Source organism: Lepisosteus oculatus, chromosome 7 (assembly GCF_040954835.1).
Source record: "Lepisosteus oculatus isolate fLepOcu1 chromosome 7, fLepOcu1.hap2, whole genome shotgun sequence".
Taxonomy (NCBI): Eukaryota; Metazoa; Chordata; class Actinopteri; order Semionotiformes; family Lepisosteidae; genus Lepisosteus; species Lepisosteus oculatus.
In genome coordinates this window covers 41,434,875-41,459,337 of record NC_090702.1, presented here as the reverse complement: position 1 = coordinate 41,459,337, position 24,463 = coordinate 41,434,875, and the positions used below count along the sequence as shown (strand labels likewise).

Sequence of the window (24,463 nt, the reverse complement as noted above, 5' to 3'; positions counted from 1 at the left end):
TTGCTGATTCTTTCTCACCCTGGAATATAAAAATAGCCTTGTAGTTGCCTTTTAATTAAGAAATAAGAGTATACTACAGTCTATAGCATTCAATGCTCGGTCTTTATTTAAACAACATAAGGCATATTTTCTAGACTCTTAAAAAGCACAAATATAAAATTAATATGAGAATACATTTGTATCAATTCCTTTATGAAAAATATTGAAAGCTATTACAAAGCTTTGTTTTATAATGTATTGGAATTTCGTCTTTTAAAAAGTTTTTTAAAGCTGGAAAATAATACATTTACATAGTACATTTAACATTATGCATGGGAAGGCACAGCCGGTAATAACATTTAAGCACAGTGCATACAATTAAAAAAAAAAAACAAGAAACAGATTCACAGCCTCCAATGGAAACCTTAACAAACCTACAAGAGGAAACTGGCCCAAAGTGTTTAACACCTTGAACAGTAAGGGCATCTTATGATTAACAATGTTTTTTTAAAAGTTTACAAAAAAGGTTTAGCATTTGTACATTGTCAATGTGCAAAACCTAAAGCTGACTTGGGTTTCACATATAAAAATAAGGAAATGCATTCTGTTCAGGCCAAAAATCAGGATTTCTGGCCACTTGGAGACAGCAGCAATGGCGAGGAGGATCCGTCCAAGTTTGGAAGTGGCACTGGTATGTGGCCATTTAGCAAAGTGGGGAACTGGAATAAAACAAAAGAGGTGACTATGTTAATAAATCAAATTCCTCTGCTATATCAAGAAAAAACATTAACCAATGGAAAATCATAAAGGCATGTGCCAATGTTGTGATACATTCAGAGTTCTTGCAAACATTTTTAAAAAAAGATCCCTGTGATGCATTTTTCCATGGCTCAGGGATCTCACACAGATGAACAGAATGGGTTCATGAACATTCTTCACAAAGCCCATTGTCCAGATGCGAAATTAAAGGGACCTTAGGATAACACAGTTTTTGTGCTCAGTCTCATGGAATGTGAGTTTAAAGCGCCTTGTCCTTGGAGACACAATGAGAAGTTTTGGTTTTTACAGAGTTCTGACATGAATATGAAGATTCCCCCCCGCTTTTCTGGCCTTTGGAAACAAAGTATATCTTGCAGAAGGCACCTCATTCAACAAGCTTGCAACGTTTGAGAAATGCCACCCCCGATTCCAACAAGCAAAACGTTAAAATGGGTAAAACTGGGTTTCTTTTGTGAGTGTTGCCTGCTACCGTTTCACCATTTGCAAACCATGTTCTGACCAGGAAGGCTGAAAGTAAGGAGTGGAGTGAGTCACAGGGTGCCTGCACGATCCTCTGTGGCAGTGGTCCTCAATCCTTGTTCTATACTAGATCTTGCTGTGTTGTTTTTTTTGTTGCAACAGGGCTATCACCAGTGCTAACTGGTGCCTGTAACCGATATGCTTCTGTTCTCGGTTACAAACCTTTGATTTCAAACAACTTCTGCATACAAACATTTATGCACTCTCCTATTAACTGGCTAAAAATTTGATCCTTTCTTTCTGATTAAACAGTTCTTAGTGGGTGATCGGTGGAATGATAACCAGACAGACAACTCGCACACTGAGTCAGTGTTTTCCTTCTGCTCACATCCAATTGGTTAGAGTTCAGCTGGCACACCAGAATCAGGGCTGTCCTGAAATTCTCATCATTAGCGTTTTCTGGGGGTTTATACCGGTTACAAATGTCATTCACCTTTTCAAGAGCTGAAAGAAAATGAAAAAAGGCCTCATATAGAGAATTGAAATGAAATAAATTTTAAACTTAAATCAGCCCTGTATCAATTTCTGAGTTTCTGAACAGCCTTCATTTAGGTATGTTGCCTGCAATGTAACCAACTGAACCTCTGGAGAAAGCAAATGTTGTTCACACCCGTGTCTGTTCAACATAAATCGATCAACTAGTAAGAGCAGTTTATTCAGAAATAACCACAGGCATGTTGAGGAGTGGCTGGTAAAATCAGATAATGAAACAGTACCCTTGATTTAGACTGAGCCTGAATCATGACTGACTGAATAAAAATTGTTAAATGTCTAAAAAAAGCAAGCAGATTAATTAAATCATTAATTAGCACTGTGGATTTAGAACTCAACTGTAAAGAAAACTGGCAGTGAGAGGTTTCCTCTGTGTCCTGGGTTCACAAGTGCTACTCTAAAGAATAATGTGCAATACTGACACCCCCCAGGAAATCTACATCCCTAATCTTTACCCCAAGTGTACCAATCTTTTTTTTCACTCTGAGATGTTAAAACATGCTTTTAATTTGCAAGTCAGAATTGTATTGAAATGTGTGACCATTATAAATGGAAACTAGTGAAAGTGCACTTAATAAAGAGAGCTGCAGGCACATCTTTAGCCAAACTGTTGTGGGAGTTTGGAACAAGATACCCAATCATGTTTCCAAAACTCATATGCTGGCTTCTTTCATTAAGTAGCTGGGTGAGACCCTTGGATTAATTAACTACTATGAAACAAACCAGATGTGCTGAATAGCCTTGTGTCTTTTGTAAACTTATGTACTTATGCAGAAACCTATTTTATTACACCTGTATTGATGTCTCTTCTTTAAAGGACAAGGGCATACACAAATACATTGAACTCAAATACTGAGTAGGACTCAAGCATTAAAAACAAGTGATGAACGTTTTCAACTGTAAGTAAAGTAACGGGGTGAATTTTTCTGTATTGAACCCTTTCCCAGATTATTGATGCTGCCTAGTAATGTGTTATTTGAATACAATCTTATGTAGCCATCATAATACCTTCACTAAAGTAATATATAACACAACTATTTGTAGCTTGTAGGCATATTATATATAACCTACATGTTATACATTACACTGACATATTACATATACCCTATATGTTGTAGGGATTTTCATAACCCTTTAAGACTAGGCACTTATGATGACACTGATTCTAACATAAACCTTGAACCAAACCATAACTAAAACTGAAAGTCCTAAACCCAACCCATGTAATGACAAATACTACGTATTATAATGAATACATATTTATATGTATAAAAGATTAAGAATGTTTTCCTAGTGGGGTTATATGACCTTCATCGAGGTGTTATGCCAGCAACACTGGACTGCATTCAAAATAAGCATGACTACATTTCAGCAGCTACCGTGTCATTTGTCAAAAGAAATCACTCTTGCTAATTCATGCTTGATCCCTATCTTGCCAAGAATCTCATAAAGGAATCATTTTTTATTTTCTCCAGCAGGGGATGAATTTTGGAAGTGCTTCTAGGATTTGGCTTTTTTTTTTTTAAATGAGCAAAACGCAAAACTTTTGCACTCATGGCGTTGGTTAACTTTATATCGTACACAGAAAAGATGACTGCATACACATATACGGCCAAAATATATTTAGACATTAAAAATAACGTTCAAACAAAAGGTCTTCATCAGAAGATGATGGGCAGGTTGATCAATCTTGTCACATAAAAGCATGTGAAAAGAAATCCAGTCGCAATGACTGAATTTCATTAAGAATAATCTAAGCAAATGCAATTTGTTATGGTTAACATTTGTTGATTAATCCCCAGCATTAAACAATGAAGTAAAAACTTCCTAACAATCTTTTCTTTCACGACCATACTACCGGCAAATTAATCCTGTTCTGTCATTTTTTAACAACTGCTTGTTAAAACGTTTGTGTATTTAATCATTTAAAATGTCCGGAAGTTCTCCCTTAATCTTTTTACCCTAAGGTTTTCGATTCAAAATGATTTTTGTACAAATACAGTATGTACTAGTACAAATATCACTTTTTATTTTTGAAATATGGTAATCCTGTCTTGTAATTTATTTTACGCTTTATTCATTTTATTTTATACTTATGGTTTTAACATAAAAACATTTTCTTTTCTAATCTGTACTCTACGTATGATTTCTTTTATTTAGCTGCAGGTGGCGTTAGCCAAAGGCGTATACCGTAGTTCCTTCAATAAAAATACAGATAAAATCCCCTATGCTACGAGAAAGTTTGCAATGATAGAACAGGAAAGGTTGCTTTGCGACAGTATGACCATTATCTCTTTGATCTCTTTATGGGCCTGTCACCATACCTGATAAGATTCAGAAAAGGCACATTCTCAATTATTAGAAATGTACACTTAGCAACAAATGGCATAGTATTATTCCTGTAATAAGAAAAGGCTTTTTTCCTTTCTTAATACATAGACAACCGATAACGCATTGGACTTATTTAACACCTAGTTTTCAACAACCCGCCCACATATTACACACACTATCAATCCATACCAAAGAGGTAGATTTATTGATAAAAATAATCATCCACATGAGAAGATTAAGAACTATCAATTTGTATTAATTGGGCTGGAAATCCTCTGTTGGATACACAGTATCTGCTTCGCCCACATAGTTAGGAAGCCTCTGCCCATATTCCAGATCGGATCTGCTCGATTTCTGACCACTTTCGAGCATCCCCTCAAGGCCCATCTGCCCAGACAGGTCTCTGTGTCACCCTTGTGAACTTCAATCACCTCCTGATACTGCACTCGGCTCAACAGCAATCCTCCTTTACTGTAATCAACGATTCCCTATCTCCACTTCATTCACAGCTCAGTGGACACAGTTTTCAGTCAGCTCTGTCCTACAAAGACATTGCCCTCCTGATGTGTGGCTGCCTCCCTGTTTTCCTTGTCATTTACTTTTTTTAAACTATACGTGAATGATTTTGGCTTTGCATTTCCTTCCTATATCATTCAATATTTTGTCAACGGCCCTGGTTATAGGCGTTTCCTAAGCAAATAAGAAGAATCATGACAGGCTGGCTTAGAACCAACCATGTTGGGACTAGGGCTCCAACTCTGTGATTTGAACAGCTGGATTTGTTGTGAGGCACATGGGATCCCAGACCGTGTTATGTTCCATTGTGTGAAACTTGCAAATTGTCACTTCTACTCTAGTACCCCACTGTAACTGACTGACGTGTGTGAAATATACAGGGTTAGGATCCATACATAAGGATCGTGCTCCTTGTGCAAATTACTCTGTGCGCTGTCAGTTACAAAGATTTACAGTAACCACGTCAGTTGCTTCATCATGGTGAATGTTTCAAAACCACACCAGACCATGAGTTTTGAAAGTAATTCTTACTCGAATAAAGTCGTCTCTGATAAAGTTACTATGATGCGAATGACTGCTAGTCACTCCGTGTTCTGCAGACTGCGAACAGGAAACCAGAAAACTAACCATTTGAAGGCCGCCTGAGACGGATGTTTTGGAAAATGGAATCAGAGAAAGGAAAAACCAGAACACTAATGTCAAATCAGTGTCAAGAATATTTTGAAGATCTACAGATTGTTTTTACAGGTTTTTTTGGAATATAACCAGCAACATAAAGATTTGTATTTTACTCTGAAGACTAATTTCAAAGCTCTGTTATGAGCTATGCCTTCAGTCCTTGCTCTACGTTATCGAAATGCTCAGCAGATCATGTGCGTTTCAGTGAAGGCTCCAAAGGCTGAAGAGGCGTACACTTCCTCTTCTCTGAAACCTGCTCTCTGTGATGTCACGGAGTCAGAAGTTATCATTTGTATTTTCAAGTTCTCTTGCTCCTCAGGAAGCATTTTCGAAACCACAGAGGAAACATCTGTAGTTTATTTTCAAACCAGGCATATGCAGAAGCACTCGTACAAAAATGCAACCCGCAGACAAAGTGGCATTTTCTTAAAAAAAAAATAATTATGATGGAATTATGCATTGTGAAGCACAAATCAAACTGATTTACCACACAGGGGCAAGAATCTCCATTTGTGGAGCGTTTAAAAGAAACTCTACCACACGTTAAATAGAAAAACAAGAACAAAAATATTTCTTCTATGAAATCTGATTTGAATATGCAAAAATGTGGCACTAGAAGCAATATTCACCACACCCAAAGCCAATGACATGAAATGCTTATTCAACAAGGGTGAAAGTGCTGTCGGTAACATCTTTATGAGGCTCACAACAGGTTCTCTAGTACTGTGCAACCACAAAAATTGTACAGGTGCATTGATGAAAGCAGTCTTTTCTTGTATTCACTCATAGGCTCCAGCAACTAGAGGCCTGTGACTAGAGAATGCCCAACAGACGTTGAACGTGACTAGACTGAGCTTAAAATGCCAAGAATGAAAAAAACAGATTGAATGGGTTTACATTAAGGATTCGTTAAAAAAATGTCGCAATATTATGATACCCATTTATCTATGATCCGCTTGAGGTATAGATGCGTAAACAATGAAGGTGTTGGCAATACGTGCCGTGAGGAAATCTGTTACATTAAACAGATTTAAAATATTTTTAACATTTATTATGTTATTAGAACCCAGAGGTTTAATCGAAATGCTAACAGCTGTGTAATTTTATCTGCAGTGGTAACAGCGTGCTGTACTTGGACAGGAAGAAGATCCCCCATCTGTCTGGGGATACCCTTCCACCACAGGTGAGTCTGGTGACAGTAGCAGTCAGTGTCGCTGAGCAAGAGGAAGGAGACTGAACGCAAAACCCACAGCAGTTCTCTAAACCTCTCTGCCTTTTTTTATCATGCCAGGCCAAGAAAGACGCAGCATTATTGTAAGGAGGGGTCCCAGCATTTGAGAAAGCTCTGGCTCCATAACGCTGTGATTCACCCAATATGACTCATTAGCAGAACTCAGATTGAGAATTTTCTCATTTCCCTTTACCAGTCCCTCTTCTCGCCGAGTGTAATTCGTCTTAGAATTTATGGTGCTCTACGAATTCCTTCAGAAAATTGCCTTTTTTGCGGACTCGCACGTTTTGACTTCTCTCCCGATTTTACTTGAAGAGAACAAAAGGAAAGCAGCGGACATAAATAATCCAGCACTGTTCCTGTGTCGTCAAGACTCTCCGATGACCTCCCCAGGGCTTGTCCAGGAAGTTTCTACCGGATTTCCCCCATTACACACGAACACTGTAATATAACACCACCATTCTGCGGCTGGAATACAGGCGTTGGAAACAAAACGGTCTTCCTATTTTTAATTTATATCCAAAGTAGATTACATAGCATTCATTGAGTGCAAAATACATTTTCATTAAAAGAAATGTAAACTTCTCCTCTGTTTATACCGAGACAAAATATTCATAATTCATGAATAAGAGTTTTGTTAGTGCTGTTACCTGAAATAAGCAATTGGGTCCCTGCAGCCTGGCGGGACTCAAAGGAGCAACTGGACTTAAGCTACTCCAGAAGTGAATGCTGGACAGTAAAGGACTGGGTGTTAACAACAGTCCTGTAGGAGTCTGCAAAGACACAGAAACAGAGTACAGCAAAGGTTACCATTCAAAGAAACATTGCACACAACACTTGGCATAAGGAAAACAATTAATTAAGGATTCCCTGTGGAGTAACCCACGGAGCAGGAAGAGTCAGGCAAATGCAGTTTCTGAATACATTCCCTTTTTCTATGTGCCCGGCTGATTTTTTTTTTTTGCAGTTTTGATGTAATCAAACTGACAAACTACAAGTCTCTTTCAGATTGTGCACCGAATCGCCCATTATTTGTATCCACATGCTAAGAGAAATAACTAACTAGTGCAACCTGCAGTTTATAACTAGACCACTTTAAAAAGGAGACAATACATTCACATGAATTTTTACAGTCTGATATTTTCTTTCATTTGAAAGTAGAGAACGATAGCTAATATTATAGATCTGTGCCCAACACCTACAGTATTAAAAAAGTTTCACATCAAATGTATCCACTCTACTTGAATGAGGAAATAACATTAAAAACAAATCTGATTTTTTTTTAATTGCATGATAACTTCTGAGCCTACAGTTGCTACATATCAGCATATTTCTAAGTGATAGTAGTTCAGGTGGGTAGCTGAGTCAGCATGCATAGTCTGCAACAAGAAAAAGGTTTATTCCATGCTGAAAAGAGAAGAGAGAAAACACAACGTTTCAGCTGTTAAGCCTTCTTCAGGTGTGAGGGCTTCACAGCCGAAACGTTGCGTTTTCTCTTTTCAGCTTTTTAAGTGATAGTTGCACAGAGCTGATGTGCGGTAATGGCTCTATACTGTCTGTGAGTTTGTGCCTGACTGCAGTTGCGTTAACAAACCTTCTTAAAAGGTTCTTTCATTGTTTACTGCAATTGTTCAGTTCTTTTTGACTGCTTTTTCAGTAATCCTGTATCTGTCCTTGTATCTCCTGGAAACAAGCCTACATTTGAGTATCAGACAGGCTCCTTGTAAACATAAGAAAAAAAATGTTAAAACCCTGGCCAAGCAGAAAAATATAAGATCAAATAAAATATCAAAAGCTGATTCACTTAAGCAGTCAGCTGAGACATGAAATATGATGTTGTTTCTAATGATCATTACTTTCTCCTGAAGGGAAATGCAAATGTTCAAACTCAGACATACTCAAGGGACTGCAAAAGGTAAAAGGTGTAAAAGGTGAAAAAATGCAAGGTTGCTGGATCTTACACAGAGGTTTGAAAGCTGTACTGTCAAGTGATTTCAATTGTGTAATAAGTTGTATAATGAACAGGTAAGGGTTTGTTCCATGCTGAAAGGAAATAAGCATTTTGCTATAGTTAATTAATACTTAAAAATAATTAAATGTATAGTTCTCTGAAAGATGATACACAACAGAACTATTGATTGAACATACTCAAAAGGATCAATTATTTCCACACTGAGGAGAAAAAAAAACAATGTTTTAGCAGAGGTGCCTTGTTTAGGTACCTGGAGGATAAAAAGAGCAGAAATCTGAGACAAAGTCAGTCCTCTCCTCCATACACACCAAGAAGGGTCTGCTGCAAGGTCAACATTGTTCTTTTCTCTTCAGCATAGAATTAACCTGTTTGATCCTTTGGATCTTGAACACTTACTTGGCTCCCTAATCTAACACAGTATATTCAAATGGGAGCAAGAATTAACATAAACAGTCACTGAAAGCAATTTATTTGACAGAATTGAGTTATGGGATTGATTAACGTACTGGAATAGTGTTTAATAAATCTTAACTTTTCTGCGTGGTGAAAAGATTAAATTGAAGCAGTGGTTGTGTATCTATGTTACCACTTATAGACAACTAGTTCAAATCCCAAGCTGTACTTAACAACATCCATAAGGAACGAGACCTTGTAAATGCAGTTTTCTAGTTTATGCAGTCATTCAGTCCAAAAGCATTTGGAGTTCCACGCAACTGCAAGGAGTTCCTAGTCTTACAGTGTGCCCTGAAAAAATATTTCATGCTCAGCTCAGTGTCATAAACACCCAACTTTAGGGTAACATAATTACGAGCCATTTGTATAGCTCTGTCTCCTTTTCAGTTGTAAAGTCTTTTAGATTATTACTCCGTATTATCCTATTATGAGACCATAACATTGGAAATATCCCTTTCCACTTCTTTAACTCAAAGTAATGATAATAGAATTAAAAACCTTTAATAATATAAAAACAGAATCTGCATACTGTTAAAATTCTCCAGCTACTGTTAACATAAAAAACCTCAATGTTTTTTTATTTGTATTTTTTCTCTGGAATGGCCTAAACTACCTACTTTCTCATTTGTGTTTTCAGACTGTTGTTGCTGTCCTTTTAGTACAACAAACCAATCAGTTTCAAGTTCTTCACCAGCCGTATCTGCACCCCAAATTTCTCAAACCCAATGCCCCATTATGATGCCTGGAGACACTGTGTTGTAGGGGTTGCCATCCTTTACTTTAGCAAATGAAACTATGGTCCTGAGTACCTGATCGATTGAGATCCAGGGGCAATGCAGTGATAAAGAGATTATCCATGATAGTATAGGGTACAAGACCTTGACACACATACTGTACAGCACTTTGTCTTCATAATCACTAAAACCTTTGTGCTTCTTCTTGTAAATTGCGGAATTCTAAATGCAGTTGTACAGTACCAAATTAAACAATTCTGTTCACTGTCAATCTGCATATGAAGTTGTCAAGTGTCGCCTCACATCTGCACTATTTGCATAATGGTCTTAGGTGTTTAACAACCAGTTCTGGATTATAAGTATCATGTTCTGCTTTTGTGGGTTTTTTTTTAGCAAACCAGATTTTCAAAGTATCCAACCCCACCCCAGCCACCATGTAACCTTTAACGACAAGAAGAGTGTTTATTAAACCACAATTCTCATGAAAACAAAATGTTTTCGTTCCGAATATTATCTGCTTAAAACGAGAGCCCTGCCACAGGCAGTGGAAATTTAATACAGTACAATAAGAGTACAAGTCAAAGAACTAATCTACTTGTTGTTCTTGGGAGAAACATTTCAGACAGCTTTGGGGACGTGGGTTACCCTCAGTCTCAGACCTCCACTTGACAAGAACATAGCTAAAAGTATTCATCCCCACTGCACTCATGAGGTTATGAATGGCTAGTTATTTTGACTCCTAAGGACTAGAGAGAAAGCAGTTTAGGGGTCAAAACAACACGGCTGATTCACGTAACTCTGTGGGTCAAGGACCCCAGAATCAGGATCAGGCTTTTTAATAGGACATATGAAATCAATTTCTCCTTTCTACGCTGTCACCTAAATGAAGTGAGCCAGTGTTACTTAGGAACCAAGACTCTAGTTCATGATTCATGGTATTAAGAGCATATGGCATCACTTATGGGTTTTTTTCTATACCCTAGTCTGCATAAAGATGTGTGTGTCTTCCATTTTCTTTCTGAACTTATGTTGTGTACTGCTTACAGTACAGTCCTTACAAAACACTTTTACAAGAATTGTTCTAAAGCTCTAAACCAAAGCTCACAATCTGATCTTTGTAAAGAACAGATTTTTGAGGATGTTCATGTGCCAGTAGAAATAATATAATTAGAGAGCACAGCAAAACTTCCATATCTTAGTAATATTGACTAAGCCAAATTATTGCTAGGGTGTTTTACTTAAGGCAGTTGCCTTGTTTGAAAGTTATGCTTTAGGGAAAATGACTTCATGACCTGGACTACGTCCACTTGACTAAAAACTTGACAGATCCACTGAAGCTCAGACAAAAGAAGAAAAGGGTATTCATCACAACCCTTCAAAAAGAGCTCAGTATTATCCAAGGAAGCAACCAAGGGTGGAGAAAAAACTCCAAGCATTATTTTGTATATTTTTCATAAGTGGAATTTTGTTTCTATCCGATCTGCACTTATGGCTTGTGCTGCAACCCCTCTAATACGACAAGTACACTTCTACCTGTTATAATGAAATCATTATGCTACTTCCGTAAAATAAGCATGACTTACCATATCAAGAATAAAAGTAGCCCACTTTTAAACTGTAGCCCACTGCAATTAATGGAAGCCCAACACTGGGGACATCTCTGATGAACCAAAGTCTAAACGCGTATCAAGCTTATCTGAAATTCTTAACTTGTGCAGAGGGCATGCCGTCTTAGCAATGGCTTGAATTGACTGTATACAAATGCAATCAGGTAGGACAAAGTCTGTTGGCCGGTTATTTTTGTACAGCTTCCCCAATATATATTCCTGCTAAACCCGTCCACAAAAAATCACCCTTGCTTACTCTGCACAAGCCCTGACTGGGACTTTCACTGTCCTAGGCTTAATCTCTCCCAGCCGGAGCCACAGACCTGAAGTGAGTCTCGTCACCCCTTCAAGTCAAAGCTGCGGAGCTGAAAATGGAATTCAGAAGCTGTCAAAATTCTGGTAGCAAGGGGTGGCTGTTTAACCCCCGTGACATCTTAACAAGCAGGGGGAGGAGGGGGAGCACGAGCGACTGACCTGTGCAGTGAAAAAGGCCGGTGTCAGAGACCCCGAGGGAAGTGCTGGGCTGTTGAGGGCAATGGAGCCAATGTCGGTGCCCGAGAGTAACAACGAGGGGGACGAGATCTCCAGGCCTTTGGGCTTCTTGGCTTTGGGAGGAAGGGCGCTGCTGTTCCTCTTCTCAGACAGGTGCGGGGATCTGGCCTTGCGGCTGGCCGACAGGTTGAGGGGCTGGGAACACAGATCCGAGTCATCTGTCTCCGGATCGGGGCTCTGGTTTCCCAGCAGGAAGGAAGGACTAGGGGACGGGGAGGGGGAGCGCGAGGAGGAGAGGTTGGAGGCAAGGGCCGACATCGAAGTGGGGGAGGCTTTGGAGAGGGAGGAGGAGGAAGGGAAGAAAGGGCTGGAGGAGGCGGCGGCCTCAGCCGAGGACACGGGAGGCGAGGACGGCACGGACACCAGTGGCAGAGCCCCGGCCTTCGGCGTTTTGTTCGTGACAAAGCGGATCACCGTCCGCACTTCTTCGGGGCCCAGCTTGCCCTCCCCCAGCTCGTCCTGCTTCTCCACCTTGATGGCTTTGAAGAGCTCAGGCTGGTTCTGCAGCGAGCTGACGGTGAAGGAGGAGTACAGGCCCGAGTGGATGTAGTCGTTGCGGCCGGCGGTCCTGAGGGTGGCCAGAGGAAGCTTGAGCTGCTCTTTGGCCTCCAGGCCGAGGGAGTCCACATCCTGCAGGGCCACGCCCTCCCTCCCCAGCTCCACCGCCTGCGGGTCCATCTTCAGGATCTCCGGGAACGACACAAACTTGTACACAAACTTCTGCCCGATCACCTTCTTGATGATGTTCTGAAAAGACACGGGAGGAAAGTGCCATTACGCGCTTCTTAACATGCATCACGTATTCTGCTTCAACTTAATCCAGGCATCTTGCTAACTGAAGACGTATGACTGATGTGTAACGGTTGGCGCAATCCATCCACACCTTCCCAGAGGAAAAACCCAGGGCCCTCGCACCACACGTGAGCGTGATCCCCCGTCTCCAAAAGGTTGGACCTCATTGCAAGGCACATTTAAGTGCTTTTCTTCGTTCCCAGCAACACAGGTGAGCTCCTGCTTGTGATCACCTGAGGAGACACTAACCATGATCCCCTCTGCCGGTCTTACACTGCTCAAACTTACATGTTCAGAGGACGTTGTCGTGATACACAAGCTAAACTTTTTTTATTTCATAAAAGAAGTAAAATTTTATTTCAAAAAAGAAAGAAGGAAAAGCTTTCTAAGTGGGCATTACATAGAATTCCTTGCACTGACTTGATTTTACTCACTAGTAAAGACCTGAATAAATTATGTTTTTTTCTATAAGGACAATGTGTGGCCCAGTTGAAAACACTGAATATCAGCAAAACAAAAGAACAGCAGGATTAGATGGTCTTTTCCTTTATTCTTAACACAGTCAATAAGTCCATAAGTCAATAAGGCTTCTATCGTACAGACGCATATAGGTGATGTTACCGGACTCTAAATCTTGCTGATCCTTCATGTGAGATGACATAAGCAAAGGCATGAAGGGTATTTTCATTCAACACAGATCTCCTTTGTAAACACCAAAGGGGAAGAAGATCGAAGCAGATATCCTATTAGAAGGGAAATACCATGCACCTGTTTCATGGGAGACACGAAACACAGTCCTGATGCTATTTTCTGAAGAACTAGCTTGACGAGTTTGATGAAGCTCAGCCTCCTCATTCGAAACCCAAGCTAGCGAAAAAGTTTCCAAGAACAGAACAGACAGAATTTAAACTGCACGTGTATTAAGTTCTTCAAATAAGAGATCTACTTTTGTTTTGTTTTGATTTTAATGACCAGTTAAATTACGACTCAAGGAGTTTTAGGAAGATTTTACAAAAGAAAGACCAGCAGTTTATTTTCAGCAATAACAGGACTTCCTAAGCTGAAAGAAGGACCTTCAATTTTACTGCCCGAGAGATTATTTACTATTAAAACAGATAGCCTTTCCAGGTGTCTCTGAATCCCCCGTTGCTTCTAGTAAGAATGACCTTATTCAGTTTCATGTGTGGGTGCAAAGCATTAAGGACAATTAGATTTTATTCCCTTACCTTGTCATAATAGTATCGGAGAGCCCTGCTGAGCTTGTCGTAGTTCATGTTTGTCTTGTTTTTGCGAAGCCCCCACAGCTTGGCAACCTCTTCAGACTTCAGCAGCTTGAACTCCCCGTCGTTGGACGTCCAGCAGATCAAGTGCTTGTGATTCTGGTCCAACAGCAGCTGAAGCAGGAACTGCCACAGGGTGATGGCACTCTCCATTACTGTGAATTGAAGAAGAAGAAGGAGCACACAACATGGATCATTTAAAACACAGCAGAAAGCGTAATACTCTGCCTTGAATCTCACACATTCGCCTGCTGTTCAGTTCTGCCGAGCTTCCAATTAACAGATTTCAAGATTTCCAATTCACTGAAAAGAAGCTGATTGATACTTATCGGCATAATACTAGAAAAAAAAGAATAAAAAAAAAACAAAAGGCATTTGACCTCCAGCTGCTTTTTGCTCCTGGGGAAGGGAGGAAGATGAATTCTACCTGAAATCATCACAATTTCTTCACAACAGTCCAACAGTTCTGTGTAATGTGATTCCAACATTTTGAGCTGAGTTTACAGAGAAACTGATCTAAGCGATGCACTACCGATACTTTCCAGTACAATTAGAGTTTCATCTGCACTGAATGTGTAATTAAGGAACGTTTTCCATCCCCAGGCAGATAAAAATTCAAAAAGCGTAACTCATTAATTCAACATAACATCAACACGCTCTTGCAGTTTTGCAGTAGCAAAAGAAAACAACGTGACAAATAAATTTACAAGATGTCTGATAAAGTATCGTTATATTGTTATCTATTGTTGCTCCTTAAACAATCCTGGCAATTTCAATATCCTTTCATCACTCCAGTGCAGATTTGTAAGAAACTTGCAAAAGAGAGATGTCAGATCTGCAGACCTCTGCATAAAACGATTAGCCAATTGCTTACATACCATCCTTGCAAGTGTTACTGACCTTTTAATTGTTAAGATAGAGAGAAATGATGATTCAGCAGAAAAATCCTCATATAGCCCAGGATGTTATTTGTTTTATTATTATTGTGGGCAGATATAACCTGGAGTGAGGAATCCTTTCTACAACAGAACATAAGAGAAACAAAGAGCAAGAACTGGCCTTCCAACACCTGCCCAGCTCATTCACACAGTGTCCAAAATGCAACATTTCCGATAGCAACCCTTTGCTGAACGGGATGAGCTTGTCTCAGGTTATCTGCAAGAATAATTTAGATTGGCATTTACATGGATTTTCAGATTCACTCTGATGTCTTTGCTTAACAAGGCTAAAGGGATTCAATTTTGTTTGGTGTCATTATTGCCAACGTTCTCCAGTTCTGAAGAGATGTTGTTCTACTGTATTTCACAGTATCCTTTTGTAGTTAATATATGAGCAGGGTATTGATAATGTGCCCCCACTGCACTGAACACCTTCATCATGACCATGTGATTTACTGTAGTCAGAGAATCTTGAGGATCTTTTTAACAGCTACACAATGCCTGGAAGTCAACAAAACTCCTTATTTATTTTCCACCAGGGAAACATCTCTGTTTTTGTTTTCCACCTCAGGTTATGTTGCTGATTCCTACATGCCTTTTCTGTTCAGATTTCATTGCCGTATGTGTACTCTTTACAAGACTGCTTTCCATAGCAAACTGTTTTTTCTTGAATTCACAGAACTGCGAAAACAAATGTACTATTAAACCCAAATTACATATACTTTAATTAGAGCAATGCTCTCAATTACTTTACATATTTAAGTAACTGCTTAAGGAATATAATTTATTTTGCACCTAAACATCACCTGTTGTGTTACACCACTCTCATCCAAAGCAAACATGAGCTGTTTAAAGTAGTTTGCTTTCACTTGATTCTTCAGGAATAATTTATGATGAAATTCAGATCTGACCTCAGGAATGTCTGGAGCTCTCTTTTAAAAACTGATTCGCAATGTGGTTGAGAAGGCTCGGCGATTAATGTAATTTAAAGAGCAAAGCAATTCCTATGCAAATGTTTCAACCTCAACAGAAAAGCCTTCAAGATTGTAGTGGAACATAATATTAGCTTCTATTCTTCAGCCTAAATGCTATAGCTAGCATGGTCCCACATAACTAATAAAAAAGCACTGATGGAAAAAAAGCACCTTAAATCACTAGTCACAGCTCAACCAGAAACTCATGTTTACTGGCCAGACTCTTCCTGAGACTGAGATCTTCTATGGAGCAATAAAGCTGTTTTGAACACAACTTTGTCTTCCTAGGGGGAATGATGGGGAAAGTTCCTTTATAGAATAAAGCCAAGGTTAGGCTTCCAGCCAGCCATCAGGGGTGTACTGCTGAGAAACAGTGGAGATCTGTGCCAGAACTACGTGTGGTTCACAGGCTCCATTCTACAGGAAGTGAATCAAGCCAAGGGTTGCATATCAACATATGTACAGTTTATGCAGATGTCGTTATACTCTTCTTTAAAGGTATCTAATGACTAGGAAATGTTGGGTTCTTTGTAACATGTCTGCTTATGTTATAACTTTTGCTTTTAGTGGTCAGAGCATTTACATTTCTAGAGATGGAGACCGCACACACACCTTCAATTAAGCAATGCTCAATATACTTCTAGGGAGAATTGGTGCGTCACGTTTTCATTAACATAGGAATGGGGTTGATGCTGAAAGTCCTTTCATGCAGCGCAAAGATGAAACCTGAAGCCAAGGCGACTCTCAAAGCTTACTGCTGGGCAAATGCGCTGTCAAGACAGAACCTCCTACTGTAGATCTAAAACAGGTTAGAAATGAGAGGAGAACATTTAGTCTCTGGCAAACCAGACTCTATAACTCTTCTGCTTTAAACACAAAGGTCTGATTCACATAGTTTGTATTTTATGCATATGCATAGCCAAACCATTAGAGTAAGGCATGTTCCACAGGAGTGATTCATTCTGTACTAAGCAGTGGAAATTGCCCAGCATGTGATACACTCCATAATTCATGAGCACTGTAAGGTATAATCATACCTGGTCTTTTTCTCAGGGTGCTGTATTTTGGGGAAGGACGGCTGAGGTAACTGTCCTCTTAAGAAGTAAGAAATTGTTGATGTGTCTCTGGTGTATCTCTGAAGGTTATAGCATACCTGGCTAATGTCATTTCACACAACTTTGACTTCATGTTTATGGCCCCTAGACTGTATGTGGGATTTTTATGGAACACTGGATCTGACACAATTCCCTGCTAGCCATATCTTAAGCAGAGCTGCCTCTACTAGTGCTTGCTGAGTAGTCCCAGATTGCAGTGAACATCTGGTTGAATTAATGCCACAATGTGTTGCAGCTGTTACTGCCATTGGAGGTGGACTAACCTGCTGTTACAGGTATTCAATTAGGTTAGGTAGGTAGGTACAGGTTAGGTTACAGTTAGGTAAGGCAATATACACACTGCATCCCAAATGAATAATGCAGTTGCAGCTTTGAGCCTCTGCAAACAGAGCAACTTAAGATGTTGTTTGTATACCACTAGGTAATAAAAATAGTTGCTGCCCAATCATATTACTGTAGGTATCCACTTCAGTTCAGGTTTTGTTTTGGGCAATAGCATCTAAGAATGAATTACAAACTCCACTGCTTAAACCAGCTTTCTTTTTCTGAACATATTTGTAATCATTTTAATGTTTCAAGAAACAACAAGCCCAATACAAAACTAAAAAAAACATTCCTGGACCATTTTCATCAGGAGATCTGGAGATTGTTCTGGCCAGAGAAGTCTATTCAATGCTCCTCCAGTCAACCATGCATTGCGGTCCACTGAGAGAGTCTATTCATTCAACTCCAAATGCATAATAGTTTGGACAATGAGTCTGTGTTTCTATTAATAGGTTACTGATGTACATAAGAAATGCAGCATGCAGGTCTAATATCAAACAAAAATCACAGAAAAGGTGACCAACGAAAAAAAAACTTGCAGTATCGAGCCTCAAAATATCTAAATATGAACACTGTAATGTTCTCACCAGGTATGAATTCCTTACAAATTAGGCCACTCATAGCAGCACTGACAAACAGACCTGATCAGCCTCTGGACAGACTGCTGTGGGGTATTCTGCCACAGTTCCTTTGCCATTGCTTTCAGTTTGTAAAAGTGTGGTCAGCTGCATGTATCTTCTGTTCACGGCACTGGTTGGCCAAAAAGATATCCAATTGGACTGAGCCAGCCATTTTCTAAACCCTTCTTCCGATTCAGGATCAAAGGGGAGCCAAAATATATCCCAGGATGTCAGTCCACCACAGGGCAGACACACAGACACTGACACATAGATCCAATTTTCCCAGATGCCAATTAAACTACCAGTAGATCCTTGGACTGTGGGAGAAAACTGGAGCATCCAGAGAATACCCACATAAACACGGGGAGAAAATACAAACTACGCACAGACAGCACCCAGGCCTGGAACTGATCCGAGGGCCCCAGCACCACAAGGCAGCAATGGTAACCACTGCACCACCTCGCTGCCCTAGTGGACTCACCTCAGCCTCGATATTCTAGTCAAATATTGAAGTATCTAATGGGGATATATACCTAATATATCATTTTCTTTCTGGTCCACTACCGAGTTGTACACTACCCAAATTTGATCTAGTGTGTGCGGGGTAAGATTGGAGATTTCTTTGAATTAAATAGCTACTGAACAAGAGTGAATTTTTCTATTAACTTGACTACAACATTTCAAATCTTTATTTGGTCTGCCGTCCTAGCTGACTACTAAAGTTTAACTTGGAATTGATTTTGCAATAGTTGTCCCAATCTTGTTGTTCGGAAATTTGCACTTACTCTGCCACTCGGAACAAAACCAAATGTTTTATCTAACCGACCACCTTACAGCCCTAATCAGCAGACACCCCGAGACCAACCACCCCAGCACCTCGTTGATTCCAGATTGAGGCTGAGCCTAGAAACAGCTTCGCCATCAAACATTATAGATAGAGAGGGGAAAGAGCAGCAGTAAAGCTTGAATATGTCAGGCATATATGCCCCTGCTTTCCTGTACAAAAAACGCCAGATAAATAGCAGGATTCCAAACTAGAGGGCTGAGTCTTGCATGTTTTCTTGATGACAAAAGAGGATGTGGTTGGAAGTGTGCAAACATTCTGCCAAAAGAGAGTCCAGCACTAAAGAGACCACATTCACCGTAGCTGAATTTTTTTTTTTACCCACGCACATACAGTTGAAGCCTGAAATCTCTCCCTGGTCTTGCTGTTACCCAGTCCCTCCAGCTAAGAATGACCTCAGCCTGCATCGGAGCCTCCACAAGTGTCTGTACTTCACTGCACATTAGGGAATGTATGGAGAAGGTAAAATGGAATGATGCAGATTTTTCCACAAGAAGCAAAATAAAACATTTCCCGTCAATGCATCCTCCGAGTTCTGCATCTGCGTTGCACACTATAAAACTGTCTAAATCAGGACTTCCTCCTATTATACTTTGAAGGCGTCTTCCTGGGAAAGCAGATCCAAAACAAAAAGGTAGGAATTCCTGCCACGGGAGAGATCGGAAATGTTTTAACTGCAAAGTTTCTCTAAATGGAAGCTTTCCTCTTCAGCTCTGGTGCTACACAACTCAAACTCCAAATCGAAGTGGGATGTTTTCTCTTTTGTTTTGCATTCCCATTTACCTGAACTGTATGAAAACTATACTACAAGACTTGTTCAGTATGCACAATTCATAAGAAAAAAAGTTAGCGACATGACCCATCCAAAGCTAATGTGCAAATTCGTGCACAAAGGAAAAAAAAACATTCCTTTTCCTTCTGGGTGAAATAAAAAAAATGATTTGGAACTGGTCTGGCTTGTTTTTAGGGGGGGAAGACCCCAGGGATCTACAGCATACTCATACATGGAGAAAAGGAAAATACTGTTTCCATACACATATAAATATGTTTCTTTATGATATTTCTCATCTCTGCTTTTTGAACTTGTTTTCGCTGTTGTTATATTTCTGTTTTTTAAGAAAAGGAATTGTTGAAAGATGATGTTGTTAAAAATTTCATTTTTAAGATAATGAGAACTGTGCAAGGACACAAATGTATTTTCCATGCATCCTGTTCACATATACAGTATATAAAGCAGTTTAATGTTCACTTCTGATCATTTTAAACTTTGCAGGAGCTTCAAAATATTACACACTAGTTCTATCTATTTTAATCTGAATACGACAAATAAATGGTGGAGCTTCAGTTATTCAGTGAGGTATTTTCAAGGATTCTGTGGTTGGAACATTGGCTCTGTACTGGGCTCTACTTGGGGGAAAAAAACTCTTGGTTTTAAAACTTTCTACCAGGTTCTGATTGTGAATGTGAAATCAAAAAGCATTCAATCACAAACTACTCCTCCACCTTCTCTTACTGCATATACAGTAACTTGCTGAAGTTACAAATACACAGAGGATAGTGCCTGGTGACACAAGAAGACAACTAAGAATGCATTCAGTACCTCACTGGGAGCTGTTCTGTCCTGTGTTCATTGTAATCACGCATCAAAACAAATAGTATATTTGAGTTTTACTTCCTCTAGAGTAACTTGGACTTTCAAAATAATGACTCATTGTTTTATTGGTTCTAACCCTGCCAGAGAGACAAACTGAATGCAGCTATTTGCAGGTTTGTCAGAAGCTCTTCACATTTGCCTGCACAATGCATCCCATGATTCATTTCTCACAGCAGGTCTAAAACAAACACCTAAACAAACATAAGGCACTGGCTGCAGGAGAACACAAGCATTCACGCAAGCTTCTTCGTGGTGAAGATGCTGCACCATTCAGCTAACAACAGCTGGTTAGAATACAACTATTTGCCCTACATTAAGTGCTCTACAGGGAACTACAATTTGTTAAGACTTTGGAAGCTGCATCACTAATCCAATTTTACTAGACTTGACCATTTCTCCGTTTTACTGCCATCATTGACTTTTTTATTTTCCTTTCCAATACAAGGCTGGTGGACGTCCTTTTCCTACATTAGTGTATGCTATCCAACAACACAAAAACTAAATTAAACTGGAAGCTTAATAGACAGTATTAAAGGATTGAGATTTATGTGCTCAGCTCAATTACAGTGGCCACAAATTCCTCAAAGCCTAACGATTCTTCTGTGCTTGGTTAGTAGGCTTAAAAAACATATATATTGAATTATCCATTTTTTTTTTTTAATATTCACTTTTTCCTTCTGAAGAAGCCTGATATATCTGAAGGGGGATATTGTAGTCCAGGCTGCCCCTAATGACAGAATGCTCTCCTCATTTTTATAAAGTATGTTCTTATGCATCTAAACCACCACCAATAGAGAGATTCAAGCTTCAGTCCGTCATCAGTTCTCATCTTAGGCAGATCAGAAGGCTAGACCAATGCACTTAATAGGCTGTTGCCCTATTGTGATCCATCCAAGATCTGAGCCCACCATTTTCCAGTTAGGACCCCTAACTCTGTGGTGCAGCCTTTTAATGTCAGATTTTAGCTGGCCCAAGATCACTGGACTCACCTCTGACATGGGAATCGTTTGAAACCAAAAGTCTAGAGATGTAAAAAGATCTATGATACTATCCAAGACCTAGGAGAGGATAATTCAAACACCTAATATAGGCTCCACGGTCCAAAATAAACGTTTCTTTGCAATCCTCAGCATGCCTCTGACCTCCACTTGTACTTGTACCAGAAAAGCTCTTTAACCACACTACCCTGCCACCCAATGTCCTGAACTCATGCAACTGCGAAGACATCACACCAACGGGCAGTTCAACATTGTGCTGTTTCTACAAATTTACCTCATCACCCTTAGTGAAGATCGCGTCTTACAATAAGCTTGTATGTGCGGCCTATTGTTTTTGGAGATCCTTCGGCGTTCATTTCCCTGATATTGAGGATTTACTATTTCACGTAAGCTAAATCAATTTACGACAACACGGGTACCTATGGGCTCCACAGGCGTATACAAGGCAACCATTTAAACATTCCACTTGTAAAAAAAAAAGATGTGACTTGTTTCCTTTTCAGATGCAAAGGTTTAGAAGTCTCCCTCGGTAGTACAAAAACCCTCCTGTGTTGGAGAACGGAAACTCCTAATGAGATTAGTTGGTGTGTGCAGACATTACTTAGCCATGACTAAATCTGCTCTCTTCCTGTTCTCTACCAGTGGAAAATCCAACGAGTTCTATATTCGCTTCAGTGCCGCATCGCCCCTTTTCTACGAAAACGACCTACTTCAGCCTTTAAAAAAAACGACAGCCCGCGACAGGCCGCTCTCTCTTTATGTCGCCTTACATCTCTATTGGAAAATCACGAATGACAGCAAAGCAAAAAGCTAAAGCTTTAGGTCTGCGAAAACGCGAACATTTGGAAAAGTCAAGCGTTTCTTTGTTTGCTCCAGTGACTCATTTTCAAGATGTTGTCTGCTGCCAGTTTCAAACCGGAAGCGCATGGCAATTAGTCTTGCTGTTTCCAGACAAACCAGAAACTCTACTAGTGCTTTTTTTAAAGGGATAAGTACATATTTTGCTTGATAGCAGGAGATCTTTCTGTTTCAAATTCTAATCGTTGAATATTTCTAAACTGGAAAGGCCTTGCATTACTAATATAATTCCTGTTTGCAAACGATAATGTTATACTTTGACGACGTTTATGCAAGTATACACTGCGCTACAAGGTAATGCATGCACTCGGCCACACATTAAATGCTCCAGCGTAAGAATATTTTTGCTATCTATGTAGAAGTGTAACTACATTGAGCTGTTTAAAGTCCGTTACTTTCACTTCGCTTAAAATAGTTCATCTGATTTCTATGCGTTTTTGATAGTGTACTCTTAAAATACTGCCTTCCAAACGATCAAATTAATTCTATCAAATTCTCCTTCTCGTTTTTTTTTGTGGTTTCCACATCTTCCTGCTTTAACATGACACTGTCCCGTGTATTGTTTATTAAATTGTAATTCATTAGAAAGTTGAATGAGGGAAAAAAAACATGAACACATACCCAGACCTGTGATGATTGTTTTTCAGCCGTAACAATTTCAAAAAGAATATCGTAAAATCCCCTGTTTTTCCATGCTTACTGTCGTCTCAACTGTTCTGTTGCTCTGTAATGAGATCCCGATTTTCTTTTTTTTCTTTTGAGCAGGAAGTTGGAGCAGTCAGACAGAGAGCCGGCTCACTTCCTTTCCTGCATTATTCCCCAGGCGGTTTGCAGTCTGTGTAAACAGGCTTTCCTCCCCTCTTCTCCCTCTGCCCACTGATGTCCAACATCGCTCTATTATAACACACATAGTAATATTGTAACTCTTAACTACACAGAGGATCGGCTCCAGCTGACGTCATCACCTTCCTGTTCAGCACCGCCGGGAGGAGCTCGTGTTCCTTCCACTCGGCGAGCGCAAACTTCACGGACGGAGCCCGGCTTTCGGCGCAGGGAAGATCAAATACTTTTAACAGATGCTGGTGGAAAGCAGACCCCGCTGGGTTGCCCTTTTCTGTTCGGATCACGGAGATGAAAGCACAGACCTGCAATGCCATAGCCGGCCGGGTCTGTGTGTGCTAGCAGTTAAGATTTATAGCGTTGGGACCGTGGTGGGGGCGGTTGTCCACGCGTCGGACACTGGAAGCGTGTCCGAATCCTTTTGAAAGCTATATAGTTGTTAGCGAAGTGAATCTCAACTCTAAAAAATTAAGGGGGGAAAGTGCATCAATGTAACGGTGGCGTATTTTCCATTAATTCCTGTTGGCCTCACTGGCAGTCTTGTCTGGTCAGCAATGTCTGTACTGCGCCGCTTACGGTAGGTTTTCGTGTCTTTCACAGAGTGTAACGTGTGCTAAGTAACACGTCCTCGAGTCCCATCCCAGTTTCGTCACCTATTTCCACGTACATAAAAAAATTACTATGAAGTCCTAAAGTTACATTATCCGTTTCCAAGGTAACAGCCCCATCTTCCAAGGAACACTTCATACTGAAGCAAGACGGGCCAATGTCACATGAACAGGCCTTTTTTGTTCTAGTTGAAAACACATTATGTTTCCAGGTGGTTAATATTGATTCTGTATTATTTTTAAATACCACCTTCAGAGGATGTGAATATAAGACGGGTGTGCAATGGAGGACCTTGCTAAGTCCCCACATTTCACAGTTATTGACTGTCCTAAGGATGGTGTTTGTAAAGACAATGAGAAACCAAATTATAAAAAAAAAGTTGATAGCAACTCTTAACAGCCAGTAAATTCACTTAACCATCCATTATTATACTAATACTCACTCCTGGTCCAGGTTATAGTTTTATTTCCACCATTGACTCTTGTTGGCTTTATTTAAACTTATTGCTCTCTTAAGTGGCCTTCATTACCACTGGTTACTCATTGAGGATTATAAGTCTCCCATGAATCCTGGAGGACTGCAGCCCTTCTGGATCAGGAGTGGACATCATATTATAAAAAGTTGCTTATTCCTGGTCACGGATACCAGGAGCCTATCCTTGAACCACAGGATACAGGGTGGGACAACTTCCTGGAAGGCAGGAAGAAACCAGAACACCCAGCAAAAGCCTATGTGTGGACTTAGGGACGACATACAAACTCCACACAGAAGGT

The 24,463-nt window shown here is 39.9% G+C and overlaps 1 protein-coding gene across 3 annotated transcripts; it reads right to left on the bottom strand.

Annotated features, from left to right (window-relative positions):
* Nucleotides 1-83: 83 nt before the first annotated feature.
* elk3 (ETS transcription factor ELK3) lies at nt 84-23,203 on the bottom strand. Of its 3 annotated transcripts, none has more exons than XM_006633305.3 (5): nt 22,863-23,203; nt 13,863-14,071; nt 11,767-12,591; nt 7,177-7,299; nt 84-698 (listed from the first exon to the last, which is right to left on the bottom strand). In XM_006633305.3, the coding sequence occupies exons 2-5, from the start codon at nt 14,067-14,069 to the stop codon at nt 600-602; spliced, it is 1,254 nt and encodes a 417-aa protein (XP_006633368.2). In that variant the 5' UTR covers nt 14,070-14,071; nt 22,863-23,203; the 3' UTR covers nt 84-599. The 3 variants fall into 3 exon arrangements, with proteins under 3 accessions (XP_006633368.2, XP_069048618.1, XP_015207780.2); XM_069192517.1 differs by lacking the exon at nt 22,863-23,203 and adding an exon at nt 16,441-17,493; XM_015352294.2 differs by lacking the exon at nt 22,863-23,203 and adding an exon at nt 14,817-16,399.
* Nucleotides 23,204-24,463: the final 1,260 nt, after the last annotated feature.

Bases quoted from the DNA above. Each gene is read 5' to 3' on its own strand.
- elk3 (XM_006633305.3), bottom strand. From the start codon at position 14,069: ATGGAGAGTGCCATCACCCTGTGGCAGTTCCTGCTTCAGCTGCTGTTG. The intron at 7,300-11,766 runs GTCAGTCGCTCG...GTGTCTTTGCAG, and splicing joins CGGCCTTTTTCACTGCACAG to ACTCCTACAGGACTGTTGTT. The intron at 699-7,176 runs GTAACAGCACTA...GTTTTATTCCAG, and splicing joins GACCCAATTGCTTATTTCAG to TTCCCCACTTTGCTAAATGG.